Raw genomic sequence first — 26,985 nt, 5'->3', positions numbered from 1 at the left:
AGGCCCAGTGCCATGGGGATACTACTGGAGCCCGGGGAGCACATCTTGTTCTTATCAGCAAACACAGTGCTGGGTGTCCCAGTGCCCCAGGGCAGTCAGCCAGAGTTGAATATCTTTGGCAATAAACACCAAATGTTATATACATTTCTCCTGATTTTCTAAGTGGTGTACTTTTGGGAAAGGATTCATCTCCATCTGCAGGACTTTCATCTTGTAGACATGAGCCAGTGCAATGCCTGTCTCACACGATGACCATGAGGATCGTGTATGATGGCACATCTCCAGCCTTCAAGTGTGGAGCCCAGCACACAGCAGAGCAGAGCAGCCCTTGCTAACCGGCTAAGTGATCAACTGGGACAGGCAGGGAGTTCCCTGGGCTCAGCTGACCCTCCTCTGGACACAGCAGGGAGACAAGCCAGCAGTGCTCTCGGGGGAAAGCACCCTTTGCAAGAGTCGTCCCCTGGACCTGGGGTCCTGGGCTCCTTATCTCCAAGGCCCAAGGCTCACATCTGTATCAGTTGACCAAAGAGAGCTGTTGTCATGACCGTGTTCATCTTAAATGCACAAGTGTTTCTAATCTGGACAGTGAAGCAAAACAAAACTAGGAGGTACAAACCAACCAGTGAGGGGACGAAGGGAGCAATGATGCCACCAACTCGGGAGAACATGGAACAAGTTCCAAGCCCAACATTCCTGAAAGATATAAGCAAAAACACAGTAAGTTCTAGAGGATACCTGAACTCCCTGGGGTGGGAGTTGTGGTACACAGGGTTAAACTGCCAATGAGACATCTTCATGCTATATGGGAATGCCTGGTTTGAGTCCTGGTTGCTCTACTTCTGATCCATTTCCCTGCTAATGCACCTGGGAAAGCAGCGTAAGATGGCTGAGGTGTTTGGGCCTCTGCCACCCACGTGGAAGACCACTATAGAGTTGAAAGCTCCTGGCTTTGGCCTGTCTCAGCCACAGCAGCCAAAGGCATTTGGGAAGTAAAACAGCAAATGAAAGATCTTTCTGTCCTTTCTGAAATGTTTTATTTTTATTTGAAAGGCAGAGGTACAGAGAGAAGAAAAAACAGAGAGAGAGAGAGAGAGAGAGAGAGAGAGAGAGAGAGAGAGAGCAAGAGCGTGCGAGAGAGATCCTTCACCTGCTAGTTCATTGTCCAAAAAATATTTGCAACGGCCAGGTTGAGCTGATCCAAAGCCACCAGCCAAGGCCAGGAGCCTCCTTCAGGTCTCCCACATGGACGCAGCGGCCCAAGGACCTGAGCCATCCTCTGCTGCTTCCCCAGGTCACAAACAGCAGGATTGGAAGTGGAGCAGCTGCAACTCAAACTGGTGCCAACAGGGGATGCTGGTACCACAGGTGGAGGGTTAGCATACTATGCCATGGTGCCAGCCCCCAGATCTTTGTTTTTGTCTTTGTCCTCTTCTCTCTCTGCATTTCAAATGAACAAATAATTTTTTTTTAAAAAAATAAGAATACTTGAGAAAAATAAAAGATCTCTGATCTTTATTACCAATCTTAGGATAAAGAGCCTGGAATAAGATTAGGGTGTTTCAAAAAGTATATGAAAAATGGAATGAAAAGATTGCTTTGGTATAACGAGTTTTGTACTTCATGCATGTTTTTTCTGTAATGAATTGTTTGAAGTTCCCTTGTAAATCTTAGAGTAGAAGCACAGGACCCCACACAGCAGTGCTGCTGGAAACACTCCATAATTACACTGTGCAGTATGGAAGCCACCAGGCACATGCAGTTATGGGTACTTGCAATGTGGCCTGGGAGGAAAAGGAACAGCACTCTTAATTAATTTAATTTTAATTACATTAAGCAGCCACACGAGGATCACTGGACGGCACATCTATAAGGGATGAAGCAGAAATGCAATCTGAATATTTCTTGCCCAATTTTTTGCGGATTTTCATCTCTTAGGTGTCAGGAGCACTGCACGTGTGCCCTAAGATGGCGCTGAGACCTTTCCTCCCCCTGGAGCTTGGTGGTACACAGGTTTCAGAAAGTGCCTTCTGATTGGCCCATAGCTGCAAGCTTAGCACGTGTGCTACGCGTGATCAGAGCTATGATTGGTGTACCTGCCGCGTGCATCGGTGACCTTTAAGCTGATTGGACTAGGATTGTATTTAGCGGTGGGGGTTCCAGGAAGAAAGGGGAACAGGAAGAAGAAGACGGAGACGGATGGACGGACTGAGACGGAGGACAGCGTAAGACTGAGACGGACGGACGGACAGAAGAAGACTAGGGGCGACGAGGAGGTTGGGGAATGAAGCAGAGAGAAACGGAAGAAAAACGGGAGGTAGTAGAAGTCGAGTCGACCGGCTGGGAAACAGACTGGTTGGAAAAATACAGTGCCTCAGGAAACAGAACCTGGAGTGTCGGGTGAATTCTTCTGCGTGACGGAAGACCCCGACACTTAGGTCTCCTGTTAAGTCAAGCTTCATGATCTGAAAGGTATTCCCATTTAGTTACACTAATTAACTATCCCAGGGTCAGGCAAACAGGAACTGACTGAGCATGTATTTTCAGGAAATCCAGAATGTTACCTTTATAGGGAGTGAAGGTGTGAAAAGAGGTAAGAAAGTATAGGAAAGCGGTCATGGTTTCGGTAGGGTGGCCACATGTCACTCTTCTCCCTTACTGCTAATTTTCTCATATTTGTACGCCAAAGTGTCCAGTTCAGACAAAATGGTTAGCCTACTCTTGTGGCCAACAGCCAGAGAAAGTGGATTGTAGGGACAGCCAGGAAATGACAACTGATCTTTGGCAAAACGAATTTCAAATTAACAAGCAGTAATACCCCTAAGACTCCCGTGTGTGGAAAGAAGATGAGCCCTAGAGCCCCAGAAACAGGTACTGAGAGGGCCGTGGAAGCAGCTCTGCAGACTGTGGGATACACCCCATTTTCCAATCTGGGTGTGCTTTTTGTGTTCAGAGTACTTCATGAGAGAAAATGTAGGATGAATTATGTTCTTGGCAATATAAGGACATCATGCTCTTTAAAACCACACTAATAATTAAGTGAAATATTCACTGAAAATTATATAAAATTCTTTTTAAAAGTGTGGATATTTTGTGCTCTAATGTCAGCTCTGTGAGATCAGGGATCTCTCTTCTTGCTATTATCTATTATCTATCTATCTATCTATCTATCTATCTACCTACCTACCTACCTACCTACCTATCTACCTACCTACCTATCTGTCTGGCAAAGTTACCCAGAAGCAGAGAGAGAGGATGTTTCATTTGCAGGTTCACTCCCCAAATACCCACAGTAGCCAGGGTCGGGCCCGGCTGATGCCAAGAACTCCATCTGGGTCTCCCACACGGGTGGAAAGGGCCCAGGGATTTGGGCTATCTTCCACTGCTTTCCCTGATGCATTAGTAAGGAGCTGGACTGGAAACAGAGCAGCCAGAGCTCCAATGTGTGCCCTTATGCGATGCCAAGTATTGCAGACAGTGACTGAACGCACTGTGCCACAGCTGTCTCCTAGTACATGCCTGATACTGCTGAATGGGCAACTGAACAGACAACCATGAAAATAAAACCAGCTTGGGGCAGACAGGGCGACGGGAAGTGCTTCTACTGGAACTGAGAGAAAGGAAATCAGCCCATAACAAAGCTGAACTTCCTCAGCCTTGCCAGCTGAGGGCAGCAGCCTACAACAGCAGCCTACAACAGATGGTCGCAGGTGAGAGGGGACAAGGAGGCTTGGGGCACACAGACCTGATGACCGTGGGGTACAGCTCCGAGGTATAGATATAAACGATGTTGAAGGCAGCACTGATGGTCAGTTTCCCCAGCAGGGACAAGGAATGGCTGTTCACTACTGCAAACACACCTGTGTCTGAGGAGGACAAGGATAAACCCCGTGAGGTCGGCAGAACGATCCCTTTTAAACCTCTCGGCATTCTAAAGTGGCCAGAGGCAGCCGTGTCCATCTAAAGAGCAAAGAGGCAGTGTAACTGTCTACCTGCTCAGATGGCTTGGTACTTACACACACACACACACACACAAACTATTTTATTTCCTTATCAAAAACACCATCAGTTATACTGTGGTTTTCCTCTTTATTCCACAAAATTCAATTATCTTCGTTCTAAACATATTTAAACTCTTTTCTTCAGGAATCCCTTTTCCTCTATCTTCAAAATAACAAATTTCTTCTTGGACAAAACATTCTCATAAACTCTGCTGTACTTCCTCCCTACACAATCAGACTTCTCAAAGGAGTGACCAGCACTCAAATGCCCCTGCCCTGGAACCACTTATCTTGCAGTGTCATTCTCTGTTGAAGTCTTACTCCTGGAGGTCAACAGCGCTGTCCTCCCCATCACAAGCAATCGCCTCTCTTCCTCCTTGACACCTGCACCAAGCACATCTGTTCCTTAGGACTGTGTGGCTCTTAGGCAGTTCCAAGAAAACACCTTCTACCTCTTTTCATCCCCACTGCCATTTTTTTTTTTTTGCCATTCCATTCAACTAGCACAGCTCAGATAACTTCTTTGACTTCAAAAACACATCTGGAGCTATCTCAGGCAAGGCTGGTGCTTTGTTTGCACTTGTGTTCAGAACAGCGCTGCACATTTTTGTGCTCTATATACATGCTGAACTAAGAAAAAAAAAACAGAAAGAACTGATAATGTGAAAAGAACAAATGCCCTTCCTCCCTCTTCTTGGTACGAGATGTAAGAGAATATTCCCCATCCCAGACAGGAGTCTCAACCTCTTCTGACCATGAAACATCATCGTCTGCCTGAAGGATGGCAGAGCCCCAGGACCACTGACCTCAGCCTTGGGGCAGGCTTTCTCCTCTCCTGTCCATGGCTCTTCTGAATGCTGAATGTATTTTTAAGCCACATTGTGCTTCTGGAAAATGAATCAAATGGACTTGTGAGATCTAACAACTTTTCCCTCAACCAATGAGTGCAAATTAAATTCACTGATTATTGTTGAGTGAACTGAGTAACTCAGGAAAACTGTACTGGGTGGCAATGAAGCAAAGATGCTCACATTTGCCTGACCGCAAATGATCTCTGAGAATGTTTCACAAATGCAGGAAGGCATTTCTGAAGCGAGTGGCAGCACCTGACAACATCTCCACTGGGTTAGAGGTCTGCCAGCCTCAAATTTAAGTTGCACGTCACAGGAAGTTCATCGTGTGATCACTTGCATGATCCAAAGCTGGAAGAAAGCTCCTGTGTGAGGCTTAGACACCTGCAGCTATAGCTGACACAGATGACGAGGGAGCCTGGCTCTTGCCACTGGCCCACAGATACTCCCATCAGTCTGACACCCCAGCTGATGCTCTGACTTCTCCTGTGCTCCTGACGATGCACTCTGTGGTCACTGCTTGAACTAGGAGGAAATCCTGCCTTCCCCAAGGAAGCCCATGTCAATTCTAGATAGCTTTATTTATTAGAAGAGAATTTCTTATCCTTTGGGGACTTGCACACCGGAGCTGCTGGGCTGCTCATCATCTTTAGTTAGAGCTAGGACGGCTTTGCAGCCACTGGGCTGGTCCTGGATTCCTGACCTGATTCTTTATCTGATAGTTAGAAATTACTGATGATTCCCAAGGAATGCCCAAAGTTACTATTTAGAAAAAAGTGATTTAAAAGGGAAAATTAAAATGAAATCTTTTTAAAACAGAAAATGCTTAAAAGTATACTTCCATGTTGTGGAAGTTACAAATTTATTCCAATGATGAAAGCACTAAAGAGAATTTTCAGAACTAGTTTTCTATAGAATTTCTCAAAGCCCTTTTGTGGGGGTTACCAGAATAAAACATACCTGTATGTCCCAGACACACATTTCACTGATCTAAAGCAGCATCCATCCCTCTTAGTAATCCACTTCATCCATCAGGTAATCATAAGGAATTTTTATTCTTATTTTTATAATTTTTTCATTTTCATTTATTTGAAAGGCGGAACAGCAGCAGCATAGAGAGAAAAAATTCAGACAGAAATCTTTCACGCACTGGTTTACTGCCCAAACGCCCACGAGAGTCAGTCCTCAGGCTGACTGAAGGCAGGTGCAGAACTCCAGCTAGCTCTTCCATCTAGGTGGCACAGGGCCAAGTCCTTGAGCCACCCCTTTTGCCAGCCAGGGTGTGCATTACAGACAGCTGGATTAGACACAGAGCTGGGACCTGAACCCCAGCACTCTGATTTGGGACACAAGCAGAGGGTTAACTGCTGTAGCAGGAAGCCTGCCCCACACTAAACTGTATTACTCATATGTTAAAAATATTTAAGGCATCGCTTCAAACATCCACATCCCATAATAGGGTACCTGGGTTCAAGTCTAGTCTCCACTTCCAATTGTAGCTTCCATCTAATGCACATCCTAGCTAACAGCGTGAGAGCTCAAATATTTGAGTGCTCTGCCACCCATGTGGGAACCCTGGTTCTCTGCCACCCATGCAGGAGCCCTGGTTCTCTGCCACCCATGCAGGAGCTCTGGTCTTCTGCCACCCATGCAGGAGCCCTGGATTGGGCTCCAGGCTGCTGTCTACAGCCTAGCTCAATCCTGGCTATTATGAGAATTTGGGAATCAAACCAGCAGACGGAGGATCTTTGTCTCTTCTCTACTATGAAATAAGTTAAGCAAAAATTTAAAAATAACTATAAGGTGGAAAGTGTCTCACATGGCTCTGCTAAGCTCACCCATTCTTTTTATTTTTTAAAGATTTTTATTTGAAAGACAGATTTACAGAGAGAGATACACAGACATTTTCTTCTTCCTCCTTTTCCTTTTTCTCTTCTCTTCTCTTCTCTTCTCTTCTCTTCTCTTCTCTTCTCTTCTCTTCTTTTCTTTTCTCTTTTCTTCCACAGTGATCTTCTATTGCCTGGTTCACTGCCCAGGAGCCAGGAACTTCTTCTGGTTTTCCCACATGGTCTCGGGTCATCCTCTATTGTGTCCCAGTCCATAACAGGGAGCTAAATGGCAAGAACAGCTGCCAGGACTAGAACTTGTGTCCATACAGGATGCTGGCGCTGAAGGCAGAAGACCAGCCTACTGGGCCAGTGCACTTGCTATTCATTTACTAGTTCTAAAAGATTTGTTCTTAGATTCCTTAGCATTTTTCAGTGCAGATGATCACAGTGTGTCCAAGAGTCAATTTTATATCTGTTTCAAGTTAGATTGCTTTAATTTCTTTTTATTGCCTTATTGTATTCATTAGTATTTTCTGCACAATGTTCCAGGAAGGGCTTAAAAGAGACGCCCTTTTCTTCTTTCTAATCCTGAGAAATAAGCATCTAGGATGCCAACATGTAGCGTAAGTTAACTGGAGGTTGTCTTTTCACATCTATTTTCAGATTAAGTAAATTTCTCCTACTTCTGGTTGCTGACTATATATCTCTCTCTACATATATAATTTATATATATATATTATATATATAAATCAACAAGTAAGTTCTAATGAGTGTTTTTTCTGCAAGTGTTGAAATGACTTTTTCTTTTTCCATTTTTTAATATAGTAAATAACACTGACTTTTGAATAGTATATTAGCTGTCTATCTGTGGGGTACACTTAGCTTGGTCAGGATCTAGTACATTTTGTATGCACTGGTGTGTCTACTCTGCTAATATTTTGTTATGAACTTTCATATATGTTAATGAGGGACGTAATGTAGACTTTGATATTTTTTGTAAAGTCTGTCTGGTTTAAGAACCAGGGTTAATTGTTGGCTTCACTAACTAAGCTGGGAGTTTTCCCTTTATTTTCTGGAGATGTATGTAGAATTGGTATTATTTCTTATTTGTGTGTTTCACAGAATAATCATTTGGACCTGAAATTTCATTTGTGAAAATGTTTCAAGCTATAATCCAGTCTCTTTATAGGGCTTTATAAATAGGGCTGCTCAGGTTTCTACTTATCTTTGAGCAAGTTCTGACTGTATCTTCCCAGGAAATTTTCCATGTTGTCTAAGTTGAATTTACCAACACAACAATGTTCATAATATTCCCTTAATAATGCATAAGCATTTTAGAATGATACCTCCTCTTTTATTACTGCTATTGATAATTTATACCCTCTCTCTTCTTTCCTTAGCTTGGATAGAGCATTTCTAATTTTATTGGTCTTTTCAGAAAAAAGATTTACTTATTTTTATTGGAAAGGCAGACTTTCTTACTTATTGGAAAGGCAGACTTACTTATTTTTATTAGAAAGGAGAAGGAGAAACAGAGAGAAAGATCTTCCATCCGCTGGTTTACTCTCCAAGTGGCCACAACGGCTGATGCTGAGCTGATCTGAAGCCAGGAGACAAGAACATCTTCCAGGTCTCCTACATGGGTCAGGGCCCTAAGGCTTTTGGAGCCATGCTCTACTGCTGTCCCAGGCCATAAGCAGGGAGCTGGATGGGAAGCAGAGCAGCCGGGACACAAACTGACACTCATATGGGATCCCAGCATATGTAAGGACTTCAGCCACTAGGCTACCACGCAGAGCCCTGTTCTATGCTTTTTAAAAACTGTAATTTATTTATGAAAAAAACAGAGGAACAGGGAAGGAGGGTTACTCCTATTTAATGCCTGCCATGACCAGTGCTAGCATATGCTGAAGCTGGGAACTTGGAACTCAATCCAGGTCTCCCATCTGAGTTTGACAAGAACCCAACTTGAGGTAGGAAACTGCAGGCTGAAGTGAAAACCCAGTACCATGATGTGGGATCAGGCATCTTAACTGACATCTTTAATTGATAGGCCAAAAATGTGCCATTTAACTTTTTCTTAAAGGAAAGTAACTGCACATGAAGTACACATTGATGTTCTGGTAAATTTATATATCATTTATGGATCATTTTAGGATGATGGTTTATCCATCATATTAATGATTCATCATTTCTTTGTGATGAGGTAATTCAAAATCCTCCCTTCTGTTTACTTCAAACTATGCAATATCATATTGTTAACTGTAAGATCACCTTTCTGTGTCAGAAAAGACCTGAACTTACTCCTCCACCTGGCTGTGTATTTTATCTGCTTATACAGTTGTTTAAAGCAGGGAGATAGGCGGTCTCTGTTTACACAGCACTTCACTGCCAGATCTCACAAGGTACTGTCTGCCTTCTACTGTTGTCTTTGAGTATCCAATTTTCCTCAATAAATTGCAATCTCTGAGAGCATGGATTGACCTTATTTATTCATATAACCTGTGTATCACAGATGCTAGTGCAATTAAATGAATAAAGAATGAGCAGACCAAGATTGGGAAAATAAATGAGATCTAAAGGTTCCACTGGAGTGGATTCTAAAGACAGTCTCTTGAGCTATGAAACTTGTTCATCTATATATGTGCATCACTTTTCTGGTAGTCAGTTTCTATATAGGAGCACAACTGCAACAAACCTTGCCAGCATCAGGCCAGTGCTATTCAACAACCCACATTTGGAAGTCATGACCCAACTCCCACAAGGCCTGCCCACTGAGCTGACCCTAACCAGGCAGTGCCAATATGCTAAGACTACTTTTACCATCTGCAATGAATATATTGGTTCTAAAACTCTAAGGGAAAACAATATCCCTCGAAGAGGCATGATCACAGAGTCAGAAAGACTTGAAATCTGAATCCCTTAAGTGCTACTTACTCACTATGTAACCTTGAACAAGCTGCTTGGCTAACCTGATCTTTAGTTTCCTTATAAAATGAGGATACATAATACTTTCTGCATGTGAGCCTAGCAGACAGTCAACACTTGGTAAATGGTGGCCAGTGCAGTTAAGATTATGATCCTCCAAGCAAGGACAGAGATTAGGTAAAATGTCTGACTGATCTGTAGAAAAAAAAATAGTGGTCACCTGCTAACATTATTCCCAGAAAACATTTATTTGGAGACCAATCTGTGTGCAAGAAGTTATCACCTAGGACACTTGTCTGATACAGTTTAAACATCTTTTATTCAAGATACTTTAAACCAGACTAAGTTCTTTTTAAACTATGGAATACTTCTCTGTTCATTTTATATATAATGAGCTATCTTGGTGACATGCCTTAAGACTAAACAGAAAATAAACAGGTCATAGATAGTTTATAAATAATGACCTAAAGGTAATGATTACATTGCTTTACACCTACTCAAGGAGCACAAAGAAAAAGAAAACACAGAGAGCTACCTTCTGCTGGTTCAGTCTCCAAACACCCACAATTGTTGTGAATGCACTTGACCGAAGATGGAGCCAGGAGTTCCCCCATGTCTCCCATGAGACAAGGACCCACCTACTTCAGCTAACACCATTGGCTCCAGAAGTGTGTATTAGCAGGAAGCTAGACTCAGAGTCAAAGCCAGGAACTGAACCCAGGCTCTCTGATGAGGGATGTGAATGACGAGTCCGAACAGTGGCTCCGTGAGGGTCACTGTAATGCAATATCACTGGGACAGCTGCATATTTACTATAACCAGACATGAGAGCTGGTGTGGCATTTTCCATCTTTGATATGTGTCAGTACTCAAAGGGTTTTGGATTTTAAGCATTTTGGATTCCAGATTTTTCGGATTAGGAATGCTGATGAATGCCAAACAATCTATTTTTCAGATTATTGGATGTTTCTTAGGGATATAGTCATAGAAACAACAAATCCTCCAGACGCAGAGAACCAAAGTCTAATATAGAGATGTTCAAATAAGTTGGGAGTGGGAGAGAGCACAGCTGCTGCTAGGGAGCTGATATCCCATATCATTCACAGTGCCTGGGATCAAGTCCCACCTCCACTTCCAATCCAGTTGCCTGCCAATGCACCAGGAGGCAGCACATGATGGCTCAGGCACTTGAGTCTCTACCATTCATGTGGAAATACCCAGATGGAGTTCCTGGCTCCTGGCTTCGGCTCGGCTGTACCCCAGCTCTTGCAGGCATATGAGACATAAACAAATGGATAGAAGATCTCTGCCTCTCTTTCAAATAATTAAAAAAAAGAATAAAAATAAATAAAAATTGAGGGGGAATAAATAAATAAAAAGTGAGTTGGCAGAAAGGAGAGAATGAAAGCAAAAACACTGACAAAAAAAAAAAGAGTCCAGGTTGATGGAGCCATTAACAGAAATCATTGACCTGCCATGTCTGTTTCTTAATATGTATCATGAAAACTGTCATAATAAGTAGAGCAAGACCTTGGGGAAAATAGAGATTTAAGGTAGAGCCATCAAAATGTTTTAGAAAGTAAATATAGATAATTTAAAGAAAGTACAAAGGAGAAATACTTTTTAGTTGAAAGAGGAGAAAACTCAGGACTGGCTAGAAGCTTCTCTGCAAGTATGAAAAGGATTATGCAAAAAGATAAAAGGGGTGGGGGATTTGCCATCTGTTCTCCATGTCCAGTAATGATCCAAATGAGGGGAAATGGGCTCAACTGTCGCGCACGAGGATCACTCTGACAGTAATGGTTATTAAAATAGAACTCATTTACGAAGGGACATCATGGCACTTTTCTCTCTGGACATCTTTAGGAACAGACTAGACACCCACTTTGTCACCATGTAAAAGAGGCATCATATTCCCGCGGCACGTCTGTGGTGTGGGAGGGATGCTCTGCTCTGCTGCTTCACACAGTGCCCGCCCAGGGGGCATCATCAACAAAGAACCCAAGCTGCTCTCTTAACACAAAAGTCTGGAATCAAGCAGAGAGAGGCTTGCCACTCAATATGGTGACCAGACATTCACACTGCTTTGTGTTTTGTTTATAATAAGAGATAATTTCAGGAAAGGCCCATGTGCAGCGTCCTGGAGCACAGGTTACATCGTACACACAAATGAGAGGAGGAGACCTGTTAATTGGCCTGGCTTGGGAAGTGTGATATGTAATAGGTGTGTTGCAAATTAACAATGAAGTTTTTCCTTTTGTGGTGACAAACAGAACACTGGATTGCTGCTGGAGAAACTGAATTCTCCAGGTGCCTATGCAAAAACAATCTGGGCTGAATGTAAAGCCTAATCGCTTCCCATCCTCTTGCCCAAGACACACAACTGTATCCCTGCTCTGCAGGCCCCTGGCTGTGCAAAAACTGAGGAATTTCTCCTGTCTCCGACACTAGCAGAGGCACCAATATACATGTAGAGTAAGAAACGGGCAAGCTGAATTCCCTAGTTTCCATGAAAATCACTTTAGGCTGTTCTACATACTGGGTACGCTCGTTAGCTAGTGAGCAATGTGTACTCTGGACTCAAAACACAAACGGCAGGCAGGCAGCATCTAACAGCTGAGCAGGTGTCCTGGGGGCATACAAACAAGGAAAACATGTAGCCTTGGAATCTCCAAGGGGATACCAGCACAAACCAAGCCTCAAGGAGAAGCAATTTACCAAAGAATCATTAAAAACATTCTCTGATGGGAACGGAATTCTGCATGCATCTTCAGCAGTCACCCTAACTTGATGTTGAATCAGCTCACGAGGAGTCCCACCTGTACAGCAAGATCCATTGTAGAGTCTTAACACCCAAATGCCCTCAAAAGGAAAAATCATCACCAAAGCTACAGTTCCTAATGCAACAGCTGGCATACTTTGGCTGTACTATTGCAGAACGCAGTTTGAAAGCTAGCAGCATCTACATTTCTATATAGGGACAGTAACCAGGCTAGATGAAGCTGCCAAAAGGACCCTTTTGGAAGCTGTGTTTACACAGGAATGCTACAAATATCTAAGTGTACTTCTTTTTTTTTTTTTTACATCTTTTTTTATTTTATTTTATTGTATTGTTGTTGACAATCTTTACATAGTTAATTGTGGTTTTAAAAAAAAAGGTTCAGGGGGTATAGAGAAGTGGGTAATACTATTATGTCTATATTGTTTCCATCATGTATCTGAGGTAAAGGGGGATATTGAGGGAGAAGCCCCACCTGGTTTCGTGCCCACCCCAAGTCCCGGATGTGGGGCATGCTCTGAGATATTTGCTCAAGTGGTTTTAATAGTTCTCCAGTTATGAATTGCTGCCAGTTTTGCTCAGGGATTCGGGCCTTGGGTTTGGGGGCAAGTGCCGCTCCTCACAGTGTGACGGCTGTGGGGGGTGCCCCTGCCGGGTCGGACCCAATGTTGGGGGCTCACGCCAAAGACACTGCCGCAAGGCAGTGAACGAGTCCTCGGTCTCACCCAGGGCAGCCAGTGCACCATGTGGTGCCAGGCTTTGCCTGCTGGCTGCCCGGCAGCCTGCTCTGGGGTATTTTAAGATATGTTTGCTGCCTGGGGACACCCATGACTAAGTCCAATTTTAGTGTAGGTGAGTAAGTGTACTTCTTAAAGCTTCTGGAAAAGTGGGAATTACAACATTATTTTAGTGAGAAAAAACATGGAAATTTATGCATATAAAAATATATTATAAAAAATGCACAATTTTCCAAAAACTTTTTACACTGAAATAAACTTACGTTTAAATTCCATTTTCCACAAACTTTCTGAAATGCCCTTACAGAAAAATATCAAAGATGTCTAAGGATGTTTCATTTACATTTTCTGTAAGAAACAGAGAATATCACACTTAGTTGCTATTTTTTTCTTGTGGTGAGGGGGGTGGTGCCTTGAGAAGAGTGCTGATGGAGACACTGAGTGGTGCCAGGCCACCTTTGAGAACCAGTGGCTCTGATTTCCAATGTTCCAATTGGCCAGGATGAGGAGTGCAATTTACAGCCTTGGATGGAGTTTCTCTCTGCACAGAACCAACAGGTCTTCCTCATTATCAAATAAACAATTCTAACATCACCAGTCCTGCATCCCAGCCACCCCAGATGGTAGCTTAATAGCCTGAAAGAATTAATAGTGCACCTCAAAGCACATTATTCACCCAGAGAATAGTTCAGGCAATGGAAAGAATCTGGCCCATTATAGCCCATACAATTGCTAAATAATATGCAATCACAGAAATGAAGCATGGCATATGGTAATCTCTCCACTATACTGAGCTTCATTGTAATAAAAGTGCCGTTCAAAATCCTAGTAGAAATTTGAAGGGCATACCTTTTTTTTCTGGAAGAAACATTACAATAAGACAAGCCAATCCTCCTAGGCACAGAAATGCTGCTAATGTCCGCTTCCGACCAAACCTGAAAAATAATAATAAAATGCCCCATGTCTCTTAAGAATCTTATAAATCCATAACCCATTCCCAATCTTCGTATTTAAACATTGTCTGTTTCACTAAAAGCATTGATCTTTCCTTAACGAGTGGATAGCAAATGTGTTGGATCAGCAGTCTGGTGAGAGTATCACCAAACAATGGGAAACTTGGCTGGATGGCAGGATTAAGTGATGTGGACAGAAGAGAAGGGAGAACGATTCTATTTCCATGAATGTTTGCTATGTTCCTGGCACTGTTTTAAATGCTGCTGGTGTATTATTTTATCTCATTGAAATAATAAGCCTGGGCCCGGCGCGGTGGCCTAGCAGCTAAAGTCCTTGAACGCACCAGGATCCCATATGGGCGCCGGTTCTAATCCCGGCAGCTCCACTTCCCATCCAGCTCCCTGCTTGTGGCCTGGGAAAGCAGTCGAGGACGGCCCAAACCCTTGGGACCCTGCACCCGCGTGGGAGACCCCGAAGAGGTTCCTGGTTCCCAGCTTCGGATCGGCTCGGCACCAGCCGTTGCGGCTCACTAGGGGAGTGAATCATCGGACGGAAGATCTTCCTCTTTATCTGTCCTCCTCTCTGTATATCTGACTTTGTAATAAAAATAAATAAATCTTAAAAAAACCAAAAGAAATAATAAGCCTGTGTAATGAGTATGTACTGTTACATTCTTCAACTTCTAGCTCATTTCATTCTTTGGTTACCTGAATCTTAAGTAGTTAAGAGTTTGAAACACTATTTTAAAAGTCTCTCTTTTAAAAACAGAAAAAGAAGAAACTTCTTGTCAATTAGAATTAAGTGAAATGTACATACAGCACAGCTTAAATGAAATTTTTAAGTAAGAGCTCTCTCGACTTGAAAGAAATCAGCTTTAAATAAACCTCTCTTTTTAGAGGTTTGTAGCACACAAGGTGCTTGGCTAGAAGCTCCAGAATTGTCACTTGGATCACAATTTTTTTCCCAGGGGAATTTTATAAGCCCTGGTTTGAGGATGAGTATGAATGGTGGCTTAGAGAGGGAGTCTGCCAACATCATAAAATTAACATGTGGCTAAGATGGGATCTGGATTCAGGTATGTCTGTCCCAAAGATAGTGTCAGTTGGTGGGAGATGGGACAAGACTTAAACCTCTCTCCAGTCACTATGTTCAAACACCTTTCAAGAAACAGCTCCCATGCCAGGCAGGCAGGAGGGATGTCAAGAGGCACAGGATGTCACCATGGTCAGGCTGTCAGAGGTGTCCCCATGAAGCCACAACAACACAAAATGGGGGAGTCAGGCACAAGTGAGGGAGCTGGGGAGAATTCCAAATACGATGAGTGACCTAGCTCTCAGGATGATGAGAGCAGACAGAAGCCACCGAGAGGAGTCAGCAGAGGCAATGGGAAGATTTCCTGGCTGATAATCCCTCCATTTACCAGAGCTCACACCTGCCCTTCAAATGCTCTAAGCTAAACGCATGACGTCAGCACTGAGCATGACACTAAAGGAAGCCTGGTAGGGGAGAATGAGGAACAGCAGTCTACACACGACTGGATCTTTACTAAGTGATCTAAAAACAATTTAAGAAAAGCAGGCTCCATAACTTGTAAAATGTGTTTTGAAATTGTGCCCATAGACACTGAACAGCAAAAACAGGATACACTCCTTCCCTCCACAAATTAAAGAGGACTTAGCAGAGAAAGAGAGCCTAATGCCCTCCGCTCTTTGCCTTCCAGTGAGAACTGCTAAAAACCGTTCACGGAGTTTACAGAGCTTATAACTCTACCTCTTGGGACAAACAAATTAGACACAGACCACTCAGTAACCCTCACATGATGAAGCCATTCAACGCTGGAGTGAAACCTATATAAAAACTCACACATACCAAATGCAAGAGACACTGCACTAAACTCTATACCCAACAGTACTATTTAGATGCTTATGCATATTACACGCACGACACACTCCACAGAGAGCATACAGGCACACTCCACGATATGCTTCACATTCACCTATACCCACCACTTTCGGTTAATCAGGTAGATGCAAAGAGGGTAAGATGGGATCTCTATGAGGCCAGACAGGGCCAGGTTGGCATAAATACTTCCACCGAGATCACCTGCACTCAGTGTTAGGCCATAGTACACCAAGCTGCACACAAACCTGAAATTGGAGACCAGAAAAAGCACATGAGGATTTGTCAGAGGAGACTCAATGTACAGTACAATGTAATCTGCTCTAAATAACTGACTCTCCTACTAATCCTTCAGTCTTAACCTGGATTTCTATATTAAGAAGAAACAAAAGTAATGAGGGGGACTTGGAAATGACTTCTGCTTACATGTTATATAAAGGAAATGATGCTCTGCCTTGGCAGCAGTAAAGATACTCTTTCAGCTTTCTCAAGCACTGTTGCATTTAATATAGGACAGTGACCCTAATCTCACTTTGCTTCATGCAACATATACATAACACTTGCCTAAAGCAGTTGTGATATTATCGAGACGATTCTACAAAATAACTCCCACAGAAAAAGCCAGCAGAGGATGGCATTGAGAACAGCAGCTGATCTTCAGAGGGTCACCCATAGGCCAGTCACTTCCAAACCTAAGTGTTAACCTCACTCACGGCAGGTATACATGCGACACACACCCAGAATAAGGAAGAAAAGACACAGGGCACAGCAGAGGCAGGATCTTCCACGAAGATTAACTTGGGAAAGTCCCCTGGAAAAGTGTTATTTTACTTATTCACCCTGTTCCTGAAACGAACATTCATGGAGGGCAGGCACTGGGTTGGGCATTCAGCCTATTGCCTGCAGCCCATAAGCAAAGAACCTAAGAGCTCTGCCAATCAAAGAGCCAACCAGGAGTTCCCAATCAGGGCTTTCTAACGACAGTGAAGGGGCCACTAGGAACTTCCATGCTGAGCAAATTGTAGCATTCCAAGAAAACAAAACAGAACAGGACAAGCAAAACAAACAAACAAAAACTCTGCAGCTGGGCTTTTCTGGGACACAAACACAAATCACAAATTCCTTTGCCAGCAACAAAACACCTGGACCTGGTTACATTGGTTATAGGTTATATTGATCAGTTTGACCACTGAACCATTAAAGGGAGGCTCTCACTGCCTCCCTTTAGTTTGCCTTAGAAATAGCCCAACGAGCAGCAGTTATGATGATCAAACAGGAAAGAGAAAGCTTTATGTCAACTTCTGCCAAAGTTGTCCAAGCTACTAGGAATGGGCCAAGGCAACTCAAGGAGAGAAGGCTGGACAGGAGGGAAGGGGAACTCTTAGAGCTGCTCCGGTGAGTATTTCACCCCTCTGCAGTAAATAAGCCAGAAAGAGCAACTGCTTTCTGGTACTTCTTATCGTGATGGAAATGCTGTCCATATGCTAACTAGCATGGACAGTACTGCAGCCAGGCTACCATGCTATTCTATGTTAGGATGCAAGGTGCAGTGAGTGGGCCCATGTTCTTTAATCCCCCAGGCTCTTGGCATGTAAATTACAGTCCAAACACATTTAGATTCATGTGGATTTCTAAAATACTTTGAAAACCTTTTCTAACTATAATAGATACCCTCCTCTACATGATGTCATTTTCTAAATTATCTGTGTCCATGTGTGTCAATCTGCACTGAAAACAATTCCAATGGAATAACTGCAGCCATGAAAACACACCCCCCCCCATTTAAATCAACTTGTAATGCTGTCAAGCCAGAGAAAAACAATGCTAGTTCAGGACAAGGGTGGAATTCAGTCCCAGCTGGCAGTGACAGAACACCAGGCAGAGAGGGCACATCATCCCTGAGGCTAAGCCCTGCTTGGCAACTTGCCTTCCTGGCCAAGTTGGTCCCTGGATCTGTAAATACAGTTATGAAAATAATTTCAATCCTCTTTATGCACCCCAACCAAAATTTAAAATGCTTCTGCTATAATTCACAGTGTATTGGGGCATCAAGGAAGAATTTGGAAAGCATACTCCTGGGGAAATAAGCAAAGCAGCAGCTGTTAAACACAGAGGTATATGTCTACTCCTCAGTTAAGGATCTCTCCCACAACAGCCCCACAGGACAGATTGCAGGATTTTACAGCTTCTGCATAGGAAAGGCGACATGGAGAACCACAGCATCCCTATCAGCGTAGATGTTAGCACTCTGAGCCCAGGGGAAAAAGTCATGCACCAGACCTGCTTTGTTTGCGTAAGAAACATGGTAAAACAGGAGTCTCTCAGGCCCCCAAGTGTAATTTTTTCTTCTTCTGCCAAAGGCCAGAACCCAGAGTTTAATATACCAGGAAAAAAAGAAAAAATTAAAAAATAAAGATAGTATATAATTTCCCACAAGCAGGAGCTTCCTCAAGGCACAGTGTCTGCCTAGTGTGATACGCCAATATAGTCTCACTGAGACATTGTATCTGGATTTATTTTGTATTTGCTTTTAAATAGGGAGGACTCAAATCAGCAGTTCCTAGGCTGTTGCTGGCTACAGGGGTCCTCTTCATCTCCAGACTCAAGCGTATTCGTTAGTTGGCGTGTTATGCATCTGTGATATTCCCAGCCCTGTCCTGCAAGGGAGAAAGAGCAGTTGGTGGGACATGGCCCCTGATCACACAAGTGGCATTTGGGACTTGAGTAGAAAAATTATGAAAAAAATTTCTTTGCAGTTTCTTGTTATGAAAGCCCTGTTTTCTTAAGCTTTATATACAAAATCATTTTCAAATAAAATCACATTTTTTCTACACTTGAAAAATTTAAGGTGCCATACAACCTTTATGGCAGGTACCTGTGAAGCACAGTACAATCATTAGGTCAGGAGGTATGATGATCCTGCTAGCACCACACTCAGCAATGCTGACAGCATCTTAGAACAATGGATAAAACACATAAGGTTAAGCCAAGGGCCTGCAATGCTGGCATCCCATGGTGAACTATTAGCTCAAGTCCCAGCTGTTCCCCTTCCAATCCAGCTCCCTGCCACTGTGCCTGCTGAAAGCAGGAGATGGCCCAACAGTGAAGAATGAAAAAAGAAAGCTGTATTATGTATGTAAGACTAATTCAGGTGGTAAAATTCTATTGCTGTCATACACAAAATTTAACTGTGGCAACAGACATGTTAATCTAGGTTCAGTAAATATTTTTAAGTATTTCATACAATCCTATATCAAACCTCAAATATACACAGAATTGATTTAAAGAAAAAAAGCTAAACAAATCCTACATTTTTTTCTGGAAAAAGACAAAGAAAACAATCTGACATCATGTTAATTACACCAATAAAATTATATTTGAAAAAATATTATGTGTAATTCACAGATTGTATGAACCATCCATTTTTCCCTTTTCTACAACTTCATCCTTTAAGTAGACTCATCTTGAACCACTGAATGAAACTGCCATTCACACTGACAGAATTTTGAGAACCAAGAAGGAAACCCTAAACAAGCAAAAATCAGGTTCTGAGAATGACAATTTGTTACTGGTCAACTTGCACAAGTGATCTAAGTGATCTGGTACACATCCTCAAACTCCAGGGAGGCCTGAGTCCACCTGTGTGAGCTGGTCAGTGAAGTACCACAGGACACAGCCCAGAGCACCACACCAGGAATGGACGACAGAACTGCCAAAGCAAAAGCAGAAATTTTTAGGTCCTTTCTGGAAATCTGTCTCTAGATGCTAACTGGCTTCCTTTCCTTTTGGGAGAGAGCAGGCAGACAGAAGCTATGTTTCTGATGTCTACTGACAAAGGCTCAGCAAACCTACCCAAAAGGCATCACCATTTCCTACATGTCACAGGCGGTGCTGTGAAAGCCGAGGTGGGTACATCACCAGGTGCTAAAGGATGGGGGCCTTGTTTCTGGGAAACAACCTTACATGCACCCAAAGCTATCGTTTTCTGCAACCATGAAGAAGGAATAGACCATCCAAGAACTATAGCAACTTGAGCTGAGGACGAATGCAACATCCCTGAGGGATAATTACCAGATGAACATCAGGATGAGTGTGTGTCCCAAGAGGATGCGGTAGCGGAACAGATCCAGGAAGCTCCCAGTCTCCCTATAGCTCCTGTTGGCTGGGTATGTCAGTGAGAACGTACACTTGAGCTTGCGGTTCCTCCTGGCGATGAGGTACAATGCCTCTTCAGCCTCACTCAGTCGACCCTGGGAGTATAACCAACGAGGTGATTCAGGAATGAATCTGCAAGAGACGTCATTAAAGGCTGTATATTCATATGGGCACACATATATAACAAAGACACGAGTCATTTCACCACTACAAGATTTTGTGTTGTGTTTACATTGACTTTCCCAATGCAATATGTGGGTGACAGCCAGGGAGGGAATAAGAGATAGGGAAGAGGAGAGGTGGGAGAGGAGGGGAAGCCTCTTCCAACAGTGTATCAATGTTAAATGGCAGTTTATCAATGGAAAGCAGAATCATGCTTTCAAAACAGCAGTAGCAAAGTAATCAGCATGCATTTGTTCTTACAAGCACATTTTAATATAGCAATGGGAAGCTAAGTTGACAGTACTAAATAATACAAAGTCTTCGTAAAGCATGGGTCAGAGATATGACTCAAAATCCTACTCCAGTGGTTGTTAAAATAATATAGTACAGACTTAAGAGTTTCTAAGTTCCTAAAAAGACTTACTTGAATGCAGAAATCTTTATTATCTCAACTCAATGAACTAAATGTTTCAAAAGTGATTACAACATAGAGATACGCTATTTAGGAGATAAGGATTATTCTGAGATTCAATGTAAAAATAAAAATGGGTGGACCTTAGGGATTCTAGTTAAGACACACATACCCCATTTCAGAGTATCTTAGTTTGATCCTTGGCTCTGTTTCCAAATCCAGCTCCCTGTTAATCCACACCCCGAGGGCAGCAGGTTCAAGCACACTTGTCCCTGCCACACACACAGGGGTCCTGGATTCAGAGTCAGGTTCCTGGCCTCTGTGTGGTGCAGCCCTGGTTGTTACAGATATTTGGGGAGTAAACCAGTGGAAGGAAGATTTCCATCTGCTAGTCTCTCAAATAAATTTGTTTATAAATTTTAAAGATCCCTGGGCCAGGCTCAATGGTTAAATCCTTATTTGCAAGTGCTAGTATCCTATATGGGCACTGGTTCATGTTCCAGATAATCCCCTTCCTATCCAGCTTCCTGCTTGTGGCCTGGGAAATCAGTAGAGGATGTCTCCAAGCCTTGGGACCCTGAACCCACATGGGAGACCCAGAAGAAGCTCCTGGCTCCGGTTTAGCTCAGTTTCAGCCATTGTGGCCATTTGGGGAGTGAACCAGGGGATGAAAGATCTTTCTGTCTCTCTTTCTCTCCATAAATTTCTGTCCATAAATTATCTCTTCATAAATTATTTGTCTTTCCAACAACAGTAACTATTTTTTAATTCTAGCTTGAAGATTTTTAACTGTGAGATATTAAGTTATAAAAGAAATTTGTTTCCTGTGCCAACAAGAGGATGTGAAATTGCTGTCTATGCAAAGATCACGTTAAACAAGGAGAACTTGTACTTGAATTAATTAAGCATCGTTCTTTTCAGGGGCTAAGAGTGGGAACACCTGCACAATTTAGTTCTCCACCAAAGCTGCAGAGGCAAGCTTCTGAGAAGGAATGGCCAGCATTCACATAACACATTTCTTTTGCTTATTAAAACTCTGAGAGGAAAAACTACTTACAAAGATAAGAGAAAGACCACTGTTCCCTGCAGGTTAACCAGAATGGCCAGGGTCCTCCAGGAGCGGATGAAGTACCCTAACAGGGCGTACTGAGCGATGCCAACTGCGAAGAACAGGCCACCAATCGATCCTAATTTGGGGAAAAGACAACCGTCACTGGAGAAGAGCCATTCATGGCACCATTCTAACCACCCCCCATCACAATCACGGCCTTCCATGTGATATGCCAGTCACATCCTGGCAAGCACAACAGGCAGAGCTGAGGGGCAAAATCTGCATAAATGTTGACCATCCAACGATTAAACCAAAAAGAGGACAGAACATTAGTGGAAACGGAGGAAGAACAGATGCCAAATAGAAAGCACAGGTGTATAAAATAACTTTATGGTTTGCCCAAATGCTTTCTGTATTAAATGCTGTATTAACATCTGCCTGAACTGATCGAGACTTGAAAATATTTTAGCCATATGGGTGGCACAGTTCATAGGACAGGAAGCTACTGTAACACTGCAACTTAATTTCTATCACAGAGGCTAACCTTGAACTGCTTATCTTAAATCACAACACATTCCCCCGTTCTCCTTGTCATCCACCATCATTTAACTTGCCATCATCAGATACATGGCATTTTATATCTCTTTGTTTCTTGTCTCTCCCAAGCAGAACACAGGCTTCAGAAAGCATGGATTTCAGTTAACATTACAGATAGAAAACTATCAATCACAAGATTCTAAAGAATCCTGTACATTTTGAAGAAACAGTGAGATGGAAATTTAAACCCAGTAATGTACCTGATATTCTTATAAGTTCTGTATTGCTGACATTTTATTCAACTGCTATCATCACTACTGCAGAAATAGGCACTACTTATTGAACACCATGGTCTTTCGCATCAACGCACTGTCCAGTGAAGCAGGTTTTATTCTCTACCAGGTACTGAAGTGGGGAATTCAATCAGTAGTGAAGTGAAGCTAAGGACAGACTAGTGTACATGACAGAGGACTTGCGTGGAGGTCTGGCTGACTGGAGGAAACCATTCCTCTCTTTCCCTTCCAAGCAGAAGCAATTTCTGTGGGTTTGCCAGAGCAACAGAACTTTGTTACAAAATTTCACCTATAATAATCCTATGGGACAAATGTTTCATTTGATTACTGTTCCCAGCTAAATATTCAATAACAGAAACCAGTGACTGCATACTGTTTGCAGTTCAGGGGGAAAGAGGATGTCATTAGTGGTATAGATGTGATGACCATTTGGCATGTTCTTGGACTCTTGCTTTGCCATGCCACTCAGTGACCTTGGGGATGTCATGAAACGACTCTGAACCCTAGCTTTCTCACTCAAGAAAAAGAAATAAGAACGTCCACCTGGGCCCAGTATTGTGGGCAAAGCAGGCATCACATATGGGTGCCAATTCAAGGTTGCTCCACTTCTGATCCTGTTCCCTGTTAGTGGCCTCAGCAAAGCAATGGAAGATGGCTCATGAATTTGGACCCATGCACTCATATGAGAGCCCTAGGTGAGGTTCCTGGCATCAGCCTGGCCTAGTGCTAGCTGTTGCAGCCATGTGGGGAGTGAACCAGCACATGAGAGCTCTCTGTCTCTTATTATTTCCCTGTAACTCTCAAAAATGAATAAATAACCTTTAAAAATAAAGGTAAAAAGGTAATAATATTAAGAAGATGATCTACCACAAAAGGTAGCTGTTACTAGTTACAGATGAAATAATCTTTGTCACGCAGGGGTTATGCTGTCCTGTGGTAATCTGGGTTTGGTCCCGTAGTTTCTATCTGATTCTCCTAATTCCAACAACCCTGCATAACTCTTGTGTTTCTACCGCTCTGCAGTTCTCGGCGGCTGCCAATCAGTTTGTCCAGCTGCATGGGTGACCTCAGCTAAGCCTTAGCTGATCTCAGAATTTTTTTTTTAAGATTTATTTATTTTTATCGCAAAGTCAGATATACAGAGGAGGAGCAGAGACAGGAAGATCTTCCATACAATGACTCACTCCCCAAGTGACTGCAACAGCTGGTGTTGCACCGATCCAAAGCCAGGGCCTTCCTCCGGGTCTTCCATGTGGGTGCAGGGTCCCAAGGCTTTGGGCCATCCTCTACTGCTTTCCCAGGTTACAATCAGGGAGCTAGATGGAAAGCGGGGCTGCTAGGATTAGAACCAGACCCATATGGGATCCCAGCACGTTTAATGTGAGGATTTTAGACCACTCTAGGTCGCTAGGCCACCATGCTGGGCTCTGATCTCAGAATTCGTATTAAGGATTTTAAAATCTGAACTTTGGCTCCAGTACTGAGTAGAGGAGGCTTTTTGGAGACAATGGTAGTAGACTTCTATCTGAGGCCTGGCTCAGTTGCGTTAAGCAAAGGACATTTGTTACCAGTAAGCTCATCAGAATTGAGTGCCTGTCACACAATAAGAAAAAACTGGTGTTAACAGGAAGTGATGAACAGGAGGACATGATTCACATGTATCTAGTTCTGGTGCTCTGAACTCCTGTGATGGTATCTCCCTCAGCAGAAACTCAAAAGATGAGGGAGATTTCAGGGGAAAGAAAACAGTAAGTTTGATTTGAAGAGGCCAACTGACATGCATATCTGTATCCAGCAAGAAAGCCAATCTGTGTCTGGAAATGATGAGGGGGAATCAGGCACAGATACAGAGGTGATAACGCTCTGGATAATTTGGTTTAAAAAATTAATAAATATTCAGCATTTTATATGTTTTAATCCAGGGATATATATATTTGAACTTACATTTCAGATTCATTTTCTGTTTATTTTTAACTGATTTCAAGCCTGTTATTTCTGCTCAGTTTGTATGAAAGCTACATTACAATAGGTTTTGCTGCCGTTTTTGTGAATGACACTGATGGTTCATCGGGTTTTCAAATACAAGCCATGAGGTCCCCTGGTGTTTTTTTTCCTCTTCTCACTTTTGATCCTTAAGCAAGCTGTATTTCCACCAAACTCTAGCTCACAGCCAGCTTTAAGCCTCATGTAACCAACAACAGCCTTGATCAGCGGTGGGAAATGTCCCATCCTTAGACTGTCCAAGGCCTGTGAAATCATTAGGTCTGGCCCTGCCAGAGCAACTGCAGGTAGAACTCAAGAGGGAACAAATATACTGCAGGTCAATTTTAAATTGATAATTCTGTATGGCCTGCAATGATGTTATAAATATCCAAGTGGCTCTGGGCAGAAAAATGTTCCCCAGCTCTGCTGAAATGATCCCTCTATTTCCACCTCGTCCTCTACCATCCATATTTCTAACACCCACACAGTCATCTCTGTTTATATTCATCTGTTAACAACCCACTGACTTTACTCTCAATGAGCCTTCTCCAGCTGGTCCCTGATGGTATTTTGCTTTACTCCTAACCTAACTCTCTATAGTGGAGAGCCAGAGCAAACACTCCAGGCCATTCCCCAGGACCTTGGTCTCTGTCTTCTCATTTGACTGGAATGTTCTTTCCCTACAATTACACATATTCAGGTCTTTTATCATTCACCTCTTAAGATATTTTAATCATTCCATTTAGTGGAATGACCCTTTGAAATTGCTACCTAGCCCGTTATCCTGTTTAAGTATTTCCAGTGTGCTTACATAATTTCCTTTAAGTTGTCTCTTGTTACTTCCACCTGAGGGAACATGAACTCCCTGAGAACAGACTTCCCCACCCACCCTGCAGTGCTCACCCTTTTGAACAAAGTACTGAAAACAGTTGCATCTGGTGCAGGGCAGACAAATGAATGCTGTATAATGGGCATGCAGACACAGAGATATGTTAACTGTGGCCATCTGCAGAGGAGTACAACACCATGTGCATTCTTCATGTTTGGATTGTACAGACTTGGAAAAGTTCATGGGAAATAAAATTAAAAGATCAGTTCATTTATTGCAAACAGTTCTAGTCCAGGCATGATTTTTTATAATATGGATTTTTTATGAATTTAGGAAGAACCTCAAATATTTCTTATTTTTTGTTTTGTTTTGCTTTGTTTTTGATTTAGCGATTTACTAGGAAGTCAGTTACAGAGAGGGAGTGACAATCTTCCATCTGCTGGTTCACAACTTTGATAGTCATAACAGCCAGGGCTGGGCCCAGCAAAGAGCCAGGTGCTTCATTCAGTCTCCCACATGGCTGGCAGAAGCTCAAGCACTCAGGTTATTTTCTTCTGCAGGGAGCTGGACTGGAAGTGGAACAGCCAGGACTCTAATTGGCACCTGTATGGGATCTTGGTGTGGCAGGTGGTGGATTAACTCACTATGCTACAATGTTGGCCCTCTTCAGACTAACTTCTGACTGTTGAATAACTAGGTTGTTTCCAACAAATTCCCTACCCTAAACCCTCACAGTTCATGAGTACATTTGAAAGCACTGGGAAGTATCAGATTGTACTGAAGAGAAGGCAGTTTGAAAATAAAGTCCAAGAAAACCTCTCTGGGGACCTTATTTCATGAAGTGGGAACAGGAGGTTGCTCATACAAAAACATTTGAGCAGCCAGTAGAGCCCTTTTTCATTCTGGGCGCAGGTTAGCACCTGCCCCCAGGAAATTCTCTCACATTTGGAACTTCACATAGAATTTGGCAGACTTCTGGAGATGCTGTTGCAGTTTTCTCCTCTTTTGGTTTTTAAAAGTATTTACTTATTTGGGAGATGAAGACAAACAGCAAGGAGACCTCCTATCTGCTGGCTTGTTCCCCAAACACCTGCAGAGGCTGGGGCTGGAGTTAGGAACTTAATCCAGGTCTCCCACTTGGATGGCAGGGACCCAGCTACTGCAGTCATCACCATGCGTCCCAGGGTCTACACTAGCAGGAACCTGGAGTCATGAGCCAGAGGCGGTGCAAAGCCAGGTACTCTGATGTGAGACACAGGCATCCTAAGTAAATCTCTCTCTCTTTTTTTTTTTTTAAAGATTTATTCATTTTATTACAGTCAGATATACAGAGAGGAGAGATAGAGAGGAAGATCTTCCATCCGATGATTCACTCCCAAGTGAGCTGCACCGGGCCGGTGTTGAGCCGATCCGAAGCCAGGAACCAGGAACCTCTTCCAGGTTTCCCACACGGGTGCAGGGTCCCAAAGCTTTGGCCCGTCCTCGACTGCTTTCCCAGGCCACAAGCAGGGAGCTGGATGGGAAGTGGAGCTGCCGGGATTAGAACCGGCGCCCATATGGGATCTTGGGGCGTTCAAGGCGAGGACTT

General features: G+C 43.1%; 1 protein-coding gene across 4 annotated transcripts in view; it reads right to left on the bottom strand.

Annotated features, from left to right (window-relative positions):
- The window catches only part of SLC22A15 (solute carrier family 22 member 15), a 78,972-nt gene that overhangs the window by 4,857 nt on the left and 47,130 nt on the right, over nt 1-26,985 (bottom strand). For 3 of the 4 annotated variants that reach the window (XR_009244902.1, XM_058660102.1, XM_058660103.1), the window contains 6 exons: nt 21,762-21,891; nt 20,047-20,262; nt 16,083-16,223; nt 13,972-14,057; nt 3,743-3,863; nt 621-693 (listed from right to left, as the gene is read on the bottom strand). Coding sequence is in view for 2 of the 4 variants with exons in the window: in XM_058660102.1 (XP_058516085.1) it covers nt 621-693; nt 3,743-3,863; nt 13,972-14,057; nt 16,083-16,223; nt 20,047-20,262; nt 21,762-21,891 (767 nt within the window). In the remaining 2 variants the exon portion in view is untranslated. Of the gene's footprint in view, nt 1-616; nt 694-3,742; nt 3,864-13,971; nt 14,058-16,082; nt 16,224-20,046; nt 20,263-21,761; nt 21,892-26,985 lie in introns of all 4 variants that reach the window. The other variant, XR_009244903.1, reaches the window with a different exon arrangement.

The sequence above is a fragment of the Ochotona princeps genome, chromosome 2, assembly GCF_030435755.1.
Source record: "Ochotona princeps isolate mOchPri1 chromosome 2, mOchPri1.hap1, whole genome shotgun sequence".
Taxonomy (NCBI): Eukaryota; Metazoa; Chordata; class Mammalia; order Lagomorpha; family Ochotonidae; genus Ochotona; species Ochotona princeps.
Note: the sequence above shows the minus strand (reverse complement) of the source record. Positions and strands in the feature narration are given on the sequence as shown.